Genomic DNA, 11,821 nt, shown 5'->3' with positions numbered 1-11,821 from the left:
ATGAGTCTCAAAACCGTATTGTCTACTTCGAGACATGAAATTATCAAAGGCTTCAAAAATTTCTCATTTCATTAATTTTAGGGAGAAGGAATACTTCCCTATCTGGAAAGGCAGTAACCCTTGTAAAAATCAAAAGGAAAAGCGTCAATGTACGTTCTCATGTTCTAAATGAGTTGAAATGATACCGCTTTACCCTTGTACGAATTTCTTGTGAACTCTGAATTGAAAAGATCAACTCATCTGGATCGGATTGTATGTCCGGGATGTTATCTCTCCGGTTTTGTAACCATCTGGGCTGAGCTTCAATCGGCATTGAACTGCGAAGCAAAAAGGTTTTTATTAATCTTTGTACATTGATGCTAAAACCCGGGATCGAACCTGGGACGCCTCGGACCACTGTCATTCCCCCAACCACTAGGTTGTGGTGTTGTTGGCGTCCGTAGGTGGTTTGCTTTTTGCTATGTTATTCTCAAAGCAGTTGGCAATCCCCCGTTGAGAATGAAATAAGTTTAGAGTTCGAAATGACATAAAAGCCAATTGGAATGATACAGAGTTACCCATTTTTTAGCCCGTTTGGTCTTTTACTCGTATTCTCCCAAGTAAGGCTATTCGGAATCTCTCTTTACGGGCGTTTAGGGGCGTCGTCCACAAATTGATTTGCTAAAGGCCTAGCTTAACAAGGAACTTACGCATTTGATAAGAGAAGAGAAAATTTGCCCTTTAACTCTAGACAAATTCTAGACAGCTAAAAAAATATCCCATACAGGGGAACTATACATGGAATTAAAGGGGTATTCATGCGAGATTGGTTCTACATCTTTTGTGGGCCACTCCAACGATCGACCGATTCTGTCTTGGACCAAACATCAACGATCGTTGTTTGAAAACCCATAATTACTTGCTTCGGATCACGGCTCTGGAGGTTCTTCATTTCCAAACAGGCTCATCAAGGTGGCAAGCTCATCATCAAAGTAATCTTCTGATTTTTCGAGCAATTGATACTCGAATTGGGCATTGTTACTTGCTAACATTGGCGGCAGATTTCCCACTTTGTTTTCGCCGTGAGTAGTCCGACTCCTTGAGCTTGAGCCTCTGCCGTTGCTCGGGAACTTGTAGGGATGATCAACTGGTCTGCTGCTAGAACCACCAGCGGAAGGTTGGTATGACCTATATTCTTGATTGGGAAGTGGCCGGGTACCTTTTGCTCGGTAGGTTTTTCCGATATTGATCTTCCAATCAACTCTGCTCCGGTCGCCTTGGTTCCAGGATGCATCATGCTTCCTCAGCTTATCTCTAAACCTTTGAAGGTGATTCGTGACACTTTGCATGGTGAGTCCGTCTATATTCATTATTTTGAGTACACTGGTCGTGCTGAATTGATTCCTAGTCATCAAACCGCCTCAATGAATATAGAATGAAGCTCGGTGGACCAAAGGGGCCTTTTCTTTTGGACAAAATCGCCGTTGTCGCCTTGGTCGTAGTTTTTTTGTTCGAGTAATTACTTCCTTATAGCATGCTGCCAAATGTTTTGGAACACTTGAACGCAGACCGGCTTTTGTAGGACGTCTCGAGCACCATGCAATATGGCTCTCGTTATGAACTGCTGATCATCACTTGCTAATACTACGATGACCCGTATGTCCAACTCATAATCAATGATCTTTAAGAGATTGAAACCGTCCATGTAGATCCCTACCATGGCTGTGACGATGATGTCAAAATCATATTTGTACTGCCTTAGTACTTCTAAGGCTTCCGTTGCTTTCGCATAAGCGAAACCCCTGTAGATGCAACTTCTCAAGATAGCAACGAGGACCGAGAGGGAAACGGGGTTGCCATCAATGGCCATAACTCGCAGATCCTCGGGACAGGAAGCTTCCCATACTTCCGCCTGGAATGAACGTGTTTTTCTTTTAAAACCTTCCATATGTAGACCGAAAATGGCTGTTTCGACCCGAGACCGAGCTTTAGATGTTCTCGGACTTGCAAAACAATTTGCCCGAAAATCACAAAAGCGATAGTGGCCTTTTGTGACGAGTTCCGGTGGTCATTAGGTGCATGGAGACTTTATAAACTTTTTCTGATCTGTTAGTCTCGCATATAAGTTCTCATTTTTTCTACGAAAGATGATAGCTTTTTCTCTCCTTTCCGGTCTTAGTGCCTTGAATCCATTTCGTAATAACTCTTACCTCTCACTCAATCTGTCATCTTTTTTCTTTTTTGATATGTAGAAGCTCTTAAATCTTTTCGCTTTCTTTATGAACGAGGCAATTATTTCCCTCCTCAAATCTTTTCGGTTCCTCCTACAAACGAGACAGTTATTTCCCTCCTCCTAGTGGCGTACTACATGATCGTCTCGCCTTTCTTGATCTCCGATTGCTCCAAATCTTCCCTAGTGACAACAATGTTAATGTTTGAAACCGAAGTGCCAGACAAATTCGTTGGCTACCTTTTCCCGATCTTCCACTGTAGATCTTATAATCTGTGTACTACCTCATAGCCGCATCCTTTAGACTAGTTTGAGAAGTTTAAACCATCCGCGGGGGCCATTAGTTGCGTACTTTGTTCATCCTAGCTTGGTACGTTTGGACATGTCGGAACCGGGTTGGAAGTGCCATCATACTTCTCGAAATCGGGCATTTTGAACTTCTTAGGCATGTTCACCTTTGAAAAGGCAAACAGATCGATCCGAGGTATGTTGTGAGTCCCCTCAACTTCCGGGGTCTTTTGTTCCATTTGGGCCAACAGCTTGGCCATGTCATCATTTAATCCGGGGGCCACAAGGTCGGCTTAGGGGATTAAGACTAAGGGCGGCATGCTCGAGCTCATGCCTATGATGATCACATTTTCTAGCGACATTGTCCGATAGGGAACAGCTTCCGGGGCTTTACCGTAATTGTCCGCATGAGGAATCGAAGTAGGAATGGCTAGCGGCGAGCTGGAGGTGGATGATTGAATTTTGGCGGTGAAGGCGCCCATCATTTCTTCCATCTTTCGGGACATCATCCCTTCAAAGCGCTCGGTCAAGGAGCCAAGTTTCTCGTCTAGGGGAGCACCGACGATAGCGTTGATGTCGGCCATCCTTTTCGCGATCGATCGAGTAATATATGGAGGATCCGTGATAAATTACCTGTACACAGTAACAAACCCAAAATGAGTACAGGGAGCAAGAATAGCGAGCCGGCCCATGGCATCCCTCTAGACTCAAACGAACAAAGTGATTATGGCCAAAGGATTGAAACATGTAATTTTCAGTTTGTCCGCTTTTACGAAAAAATTCGTATTAATTTGCACGTTGATCAAAACATGTCCAAATTTTACGAGCTTGTAGTTGAGAAGGTGATGAACAAATTTTATGTTGGCCAATCGAACTAGAAATGCACGGATCAAATCAGTTTAATGTGTCTTTCCAAAAAAATCACGTTCAGAAAACTGTTATAACCGCATGTTGTTGAAAAAACGAAGGGCCATCTTAAATTATGAATTTAATTCTGAAATTTTGTAAGATATTAGTTGAAACATAGGTCTACAACTTTCGTGTTTGGCACTTCCTCAAAGCTTGATCGTAGAATTTAGTAAAAATCGCACAATAGGAACAAGCCAAATCAAAATTGAGGACAACCGATGAAATTATAAAAGCTACGAAACAAAGTGCGAAATTGGAAATAAGACAATGAGACTTCTAAACAATCAACGTAAACCATGGACCGGCCCAAAATAAAAATGAGATAACAGGGTACAAGAGACAAGAAATTACCGCTCATAGGAAGAAAATGTCAATCACAAAGACATGCGCATGAATTGTGAGTTTAAATCTTATTCTATCTATCCAAAAGGCTTTTGCAAAGTGAAATGATGAACGAAACGACATGTCGCAGCCTCGTGTGCAATCATCATGACTAGTCACAACCTCGCGTACAATAGTCATGACTAGTCGGGTCCAATCACTTCGGCTTGGTTCGGTCGACAAGGGCAATTCTCATGCATCGTAGCCTCACGTGCATGAGAACAATCCTTGAGCCATTTTTTGGAAAAATTTTCGGGATCCGGATGGGATAACCTTTAGCGAAACCTTACCGCCAAGGTTAAAGAACCATCTAAATACCATCTTAAAACTATTAGTGTGACCCAGGTCCGGTCACGGGTCGTGTGTAGTGTAGTGCAAATATAATAAATAATGCACAACAATTAAAGGCAAACACCGCTTCCATGATTCAAAAGTTAAATCACAATTCCAATTCACCAAGCCTGCAAAACAAAGGGTTAGCCGATTACTCCTCCCCTTATAACTCCCAATCTGCAAAAACATTTAATACCTAAGAATGAGAATTCAACCAAAGTTTGCCAAATCAAGTGACTTCTTTTTCATGAAATTATCCGGCCTAAGTCCTCTTTACGTCCCCAGTGGAGTCGCCAAGCTGTTGCGACCTAAAAAATAAACAAGTTTCCAATTTTAGGTTAATGGATTACCGGATTAATTAATTAGATTAATTAACCTAGTTCGAGCTCTCCCAAGCTTTACCAAATCGCAACTTATGGTTCATGTGATTATCTTGCAAAAGATTTTTCATTTTGGAGCCGCCACTAATCATTTTTTGTAGGTTGATTAGAAACCTAAATAAAATAGCGGGAGAACTATTTTATTTCTACGAACCAAAGATTAAGAGTCCGGGGACTTGGTTACGCTAGATTACTCTAACGCCCTTTCGATACCATTTTCACGAAGAAATGTCCGATTTGGCAATTTTGATGGATTCTGCTTGAGGTTCAAAGGTGTGGTTTTTTTGGGTTTTTCTTCTTATGATTTTTTTAGTTTTTGTTTATTTTCAAAATAAAGAAATTACATGAGATTGAGATGAAATAGGTTTAAAATTACTCCCCAATTTGAACTATCGCACCAAATTTTTGCTCCGAGCTTGTCATGACCATTGAACCGGTTCGGTGACTTGTTAGACCAAGAAGTCTCGTGGTCCTATCTCTCCTTTATGCTTCTTTCTCATCTTGCTATAATTTCATGAGGCTCTGCAAATTAAGAAAAGAATAAACTAAGTGCGATTAATTTAAACCAAGCTAGAGAAAGCAAGAGGACTTAACTTTAGTGGATGAAATTGCTTTGGAAAATTAATCATCGGGACGGATGCAATCTAGGCGTTGATCTTCTCTCCATTTTTGCTTTCATTCTATTCTTGTACCATTGATGTCTCATCATTGGTATGCAGCTGTTTTTTTAACATAAAATGTAGAGAAATCAATGTAAAAAATTTGGACTAATTTGTATCCGAACTTAGAGGAAATTAGGAAATCACTTAGCTTTCTTTTGTTGTGGCGATCTTGAACAAATGGGATGAACTTGTGGCTTGTGTTGGTTGGTGCAAAAATTGGCGATAGTAGCACCGGGCTTCAAAACTCTCATACTCTCAAACTCTCTTCAAATTTTCTCTCTAAAACCCATCTCAAGAGCTCTCTAAATTCTCTATCACCAAAATTCTCCTCCTCAATTCTCAAGAACTCTCTCTCTTTTATAGCCAAATTTCTCCATCATCTTTTCATCATCTTCCCTTCTCTATCTTCCCTTCTCCATCTTCTTTTTACCATCTTCCTTTCGCTATCTTCTCTTCTATATCTCCTCTTCATCATCTTCCCTTCATCATCTTCTCTTTATCATCTTCTCTTCATCACCTTCCCTTCATTATCTTCCCTTCTTCATCTTCTCTTCATCACCTTCCCTTCATCATCTTCCTTTCTTTATCTTCCCTTCTTCATCTTCTCTTCATCACCTTCCCTTCATCATCTTCCCTTCTCCATATCCCCTTCTCTTGGTATTTGCAATACAGTCCCCGAGGTTCTAAGTATTTGCAATACAGTCCTTGAGAAAATATTTTTTTCAAGTCTAAATATTCTTGCTACATTTTTCACCCCATGTCAAGTCCAGATGCCCGTTAAATTAAGCTCAAATGTTCTGTCTGTCCAATTATATGCCAATGCAATGTATGCTAACAAATAAATATGTGAGATAATTTTTGTTTAGAACTAAAATTAGTTCTAATTTTTATGCAAAGATTAGTCAAAATTTAGGTGTCAACAGAGAGCTCTTGAGAGGAGTTTTAGAGAGAAAATTTGAAGAGAGTTTTGAGAGAGTATGAGAGTTTTGAAGCCCGGTGCTACCATTGCCAATTTCTGCACCGACCAACACAAGCCACAAGTTCATCCCCATCGTTCAAGATCGCCGCAGTAAAAGAAAGCTAAGTGATTTCCTAATTTCCTCTAAGTTCGGATACAAATTAGCCCAGATTTTCTACACTGATTTCTCTACATTTTATGTTAAATAACAATTGCATATCAACAATGAGACATCAATGGTACAAGAATAGAAGGAAAGCAAAAATGGAGAGAAGATCAACGCCTAGATTGTATCCGTCCCGATAATTAATTTGCCAAAGCAATTTCTTCCACTAAAGCTAAGTCCTCTTACTTTCTCTAGCTTGGTTCAAATTAATCGCACTTATTTTATTCTTTTCTTAATTTGCAGAGCCTCATGGAATTATAGCAAGATGAGAAAGAAGCATAAAGGAGAGATAGGATGACGAGACTTCTTGGTCTAACAAGTCACCGAACCGATTCAATGGTCAAGACAAGCCCGGAGTATAAGTTTGGTGCGAGAGTTTGAATTGGGGAGTAGTCTTAAACCTATTTAATCTCAATTTCATGTAATTTCTTTATTTTGAAAATACACAAAAACTAAAAAAAAATCCATAAGAAGAAAACCCCAAAAAAATTACATCTTTGATTTTCAAGTAGAATTCATCAAATTTGTCAAATTGATTATTTTCATGAAAATGGTACCGAAAGGGCATTATTAATTAAAAAAATTAATGTAACCAAGTCCCTGGACTCTAAATCTCCGGTTCGTAGAAATAAGATAGTTTTTTCCCGCTATTTTATTTAGATTTCTAATCAATCTATCGAAAATGATGAGTGGCAACTCCAAATTCAGATCATATTGCATGTTAATTATTTGAACCTTAAGTTGCGATTCGGTGTGGACTTGGGAGAGTCCGAATTAGGTTAATTAGTTAACCTGATAATCCATTAGCCCGAAAATTAACTCGTTTATTTTTTAGGTCGAGACAAGGTCTTATACTAAAAGTCAAAAGCGAAAAATTTGCAAGCTTCATCGTCAAATATATAGCCTTAAGCAATCATTTAGACAGTGGTACCTTCATTTTCATCGAGCAATAAACTCTTTTAGATTTATGATGATTGAAGAAGATCACTGTGTAAATGTCAATGGATCTGAGGATAAATTTTTAATATTATTGCTCTATGTGGATGATATTTTGTTAGCTAGGAATAATAAGGGTATGATTATTTCCATAAAAGAATGGTTGTCCTCTAATTTTAAAATGGAAAACATGTGAGAAACTGCTTATATATTAGGAGTTAAATAAGAAGAGATTGCTCATGGAACCTTCTTGCTCTATCTCAAGAGTCTTATATTAAAAAAATTCTTGAACCTTTGAGCATGCATCATTGTAATCCCATTGATACGCCTATCATACGATGTGAATGCCTAAACTCTAAAATGTGTCCTAAAACTCTAAAAGAAAAGAAAGAAATGGAAATTGTTCCTTATACTATTGAAATAGGAAGTTTGTTGTATGCTCTAATGTGTACTTGACCCGGGCATATGTCATGTCGTGGGGATAGTGAGTCATTAACAATTAAATCTTGGTCAAGAACATTGGAAAGTAGTGAAGAGGATCTCAAGATACTTGAAAGGCACAATGTTCTATTGATTCTATTATCAAGGAGGCAATTTACCCTTAATTGGTTACTTTGATGCTAATAGGGGATGAGACTTCGATGAGCACAAATCGACATTTGGATATGCTTTCTTGCATGATGAAGATGCAATTTCTTGGAGTAGCAAGAAATAGACATGCATAGCTCTATTTATGATGGAGGCTGAATTTATTGCATGCTCTACTACGGTGCAACAAGCGGTATGACTAAAACGTTTCTTGAAAAACTTAGCCATTGTCATTGATGTTACAAGACCGGTGACAGTTTATTGTGATAAAGCAGCCATTACCTATGTGAAAGATGCCAAGTATCAAAGTTGGACGAAGCATATTGGCATAAAGAATAACTTCATTAGAGATGTGATAGCACAGAAAGAAGTAGTCCTATAATATATTTCTACAAATAGGATGGTTACTAATCCATTCACTAAGGTTTTTCCTAGAGATGAGTTTTTGACCCACTGGATGTCTCTAGGATTGCATAGAATATAATATGTAACATTGTTGATGATCATTACATTATGTATGTGTATTTGTACTTTTTTTTTTTTTTTAATGAATTGATGTTTCATTATCTCGTACAACTTTTAATGAGACTAGAACAAACACACATATATTGTTGAAAAGTATGTCACTAGGCAAAGATTGGCTCATTCACACGAGCAATCGCCTCAAGCAATGTAGTAAGCGAGTTAAAATGAGACATTATGTGCGAAGGATGCTGAGAAAGCAAATTCAATACATGATATATTTTATGTCGCCTTGATGATAACCAAGATGAGGTTTGTGATTTATAAGACCAAACATGATAGTCCAACATTCATATATGCCCGATGGAAGCTAGATGCGAGTGCTTGATTGGGCACTGTAGACAGCGAATTGATATAGCACTCGGGCTAAACATATGCAGTTGAGAAGCATGTGACTATGTTTGAGCTAAAATCCATATAGGGGACATGTTTTGTAAATGACATACACTCTTATGAAACGAGAAATCTATTATAGCTTGTAATTCATACTACATGTACTTTATTCGACCGATAAGAGATATGAGTATAATTATCCATGTTTACTTGGTTAATTTATGAATTGATTATCGCATCTTCAAACCTTATGTTACTTATGACTATGTTATAAAAGTAATGGATTAATATTGCTACTTTAGCATATTACCGGTGGTCATAAAAATAATATGGCTTTATAGGATGTGTCTAAAAAAGTAGTTGTTCTTAAATAGAGAGAGACATGAGGGCAAAGGAAATCTATTGCTGTATTATATCTACCACATATATTTATTGGTCGACCAATCATATCATCTATTGTGGGTGATGATATAATTGTAAATATATGGTGAGTTAATAATAGTCAAGTATAGCCTTTAACAGATAAGTATGCTTAGATTGATTTAATAAAATATATTTGGGGTACTGTGAGCCATTGTTTTACTTTTTGGCTTGTAGCCGTTATGTATTCCTAACAGGTGCATAATCTAAGCTCCCAAGTGAAGATGTAATTAATGGTCGCACGGCATATTTGCAAGTATGAATTGTCTATAAAATAGACAATGTTAATTGCTTTACATTCTTGATAGAGGATTATCAAGCCCATCATGTTTGATTGGGAGATGTGATAATATCGTATTTGATGAAATTTGAATGGGGGCATTTGAAAGGACTCCACGAAGAGGTGTCTATTGAATGACAGTCTTCTTATCTATTAAATGATAGATACAATTAGAAAGGGTACACTACAAGAGATAACGAAAGAACGACATGCGTTCTTTCTCTCAAACACAAATAAAGGCACTAAGGCAAATCATCGTTACTTTGATTCACGATCGGCATTTACGTTATGAAATGTGAATATTTTTTGCTCACGATTGTTTTCGCATTAGCGTGGGTTTGCAGATTCGCTTAGGATATGCTAGTAATTCAACGATGTTTCTAGGAAATTCGACAATCGAACATCTATAAAGGTTAATCAAATTTATCGATGTATAATTCCAACACAAGCAAAGGCGATCACTCAATGGAAGATCAACTCTGCTACAATCCCTCGTGTTACGGACCATAGCTTGTCTAGAGCAATGCAATGGCTACTAAGGAATTTTGGTTCTACTCAATATTTACTTACTAATTGTGTGTGATTGTCGCACTTATCTCACAAATATTGGCGTTTTCTTTGGGATATCGGTTCATAGTAAATTGATCAATTTCTTGAACAAGACGAATTAATTCACATAAAAACACTTTCGTCCGACATTACAAGCATATGTATATTAGAGGCAACCAACATCTTGGACACCATAGTACCACAGATCAATCATCACTCAGGAACTAATTTCTTAGAAAGTTAATACATAATAGGGACTAATTTCACATTGAGAATTGAATCACCAGCATCTTACAAAGTAGCGGGAATAAAACTACCCAGGCAACTCCAATCAAACGGGGGAGTTCCCGACGTCCGAGAAAAACATTTCCCCGAGGTCTTCCTCCTTTGTACGAGGCCGCGAGATCCCCGCTGAATATGTCTGTGAGAACAGTCTTGGAGTGCCATGAAGAGCTCAACAGCATTATGGCCTGAGTAAAGATCACATGGCACAAGACAAGTTATAAAAAAATTTGAGGTGCTTAAGAGAAGACCGCCGTAGCGGCTTTTTTCGCGGGTTTAGAATGCATACGTCAGGTTTCTAGCATTGATGTCCTCTCATTTGATGAGTTAAACAAAGAGTGATGGGATGGATCAATTCCTATTTCATACAAACATCGCGGTGGCTCTAGAACCATCGCTTGAAAATCACCATCAGGTTTCATTGTTGAATTTCAAATGCAGTCGAAATGTTTTGTGAGTTTGCGACTCTTGCAGGCCTTACCTCGTCCAAGCCGAAGTCGATCACCTTCTCTTGGAGATCCCCGATATCATGCACATTGAAACTGTTGAGGAGAGCAATGCAAGAGATGGCGGACATGGGCTTCACAACCAGATCGTCCATCACCATGTACGTGACCATGCCCATCGCATAACCACCCAAGGATGCGGCGCCACCAGCTGGTCCAGCAACCCATGACAGTTTCTTGCTCATCATATTGTTGCAACCAGGACATCTCGTAGAAGGGGAATCCGTCACACAGCTATCGCATGAAGCGCCAAACAAAGTATTTTGGCCGAACTTACTGGGAGTGCCACCACCGAACCCACTGGGAGTGCGAGGGCAAGTGTAGTAGTCAATTGGTGCTAAAGACGGAGCTTCAGGAAACAATAAGCGCACAACATCCGGACGGGAGCTCCGTGCTAAGAGATTCAGCAGAGACTCATTCTCTCTACGTTCAACGGATTTGTCGCTGAGATTCTCGACACTCGCATGTAGATTTCGTAAGCCGCCGGCCACACCTTCTTTGGGGAGAAGACTCACAATAGTTCCAAGGCGCAAAGTCAGACAATGGGAAAGGAAATCCACAAAGTCCTTTCCGGCTTCCGCAAAGAGGACGGTCTGGTTTCTCTTGTCAACGAGAAGCTTCAAACTCATCTTCTTGGTGTCCGCCATGCTCGGCCTAGGTCTGTGCAGAGAATCAAACGTAACAATAAGCCGGTTTTAATCCATAATTTCACGTCAACACGAAGTGAATCGGCCTTGGTCCGGTGCAGGCTAAGTCCGATATCGAGCCTAAAAGCTCTCATACTAGCTCATGATTTAATTACGGGGTGGAGACTCGGGGCGCTGCGGGGTACACCGATTGGGACATCACTATGAAAAGGATGGACTTGTGACGCAAGGGGTGAGGGACAGCTCATGAAACTGGACATGCTCCGCCCGCAAAGGCGATCAATTGGTGGTGGAAGTTCATGCCTAAATTTTTACTCTAGCACAACAATTTACAGAAAAATCTAAGAATCGATTGGATTTTCTAAGTACCTACCCATGTCTAAGCCTGTCTAAACAGTATCCCGCTTGCATGATAGTGTGACAATATAACAGTGAAATACCAAGCATAAGATTAAAGCTGAATTGCAACACG

The 11,821-nt window shown here is 39.3% G+C and overlaps 1 protein-coding gene across 1 annotated transcript; it reads right to left on the bottom strand.

Annotated features, from left to right (window-relative positions):
- Positions 1-10,839: 10,839 nt before the first annotated feature.
- Positions 10,840-11,376, bottom strand: LOC115731805 (the record flags this gene model as incomplete). The annotated part of the gene is made up of 2 exons (XM_030662476.2): positions 11,000-11,376; positions 10,840-10,936 (listed from the first exon to the last, which is right to left on the bottom strand). Coding segments are annotated over exons 1-2 (447 nt in total), but the record flags the coding sequence as incomplete, so codon positions are not given.
- Positions 11,377-11,821: the final 445 nt, after the last annotated feature.

The sequence above is a fragment of the Rhodamnia argentea genome, chromosome 3 (genome assembly GCF_020921035.1).
Source record: "Rhodamnia argentea isolate NSW1041297 chromosome 3, ASM2092103v1, whole genome shotgun sequence".
NCBI classification, from domain to species: domain Eukaryota; kingdom Viridiplantae; phylum Streptophyta; class Magnoliopsida; order Myrtales; family Myrtaceae; genus Rhodamnia; species Rhodamnia argentea.
This window is presented reverse-complemented; position numbering and strand designations above follow the sequence as displayed.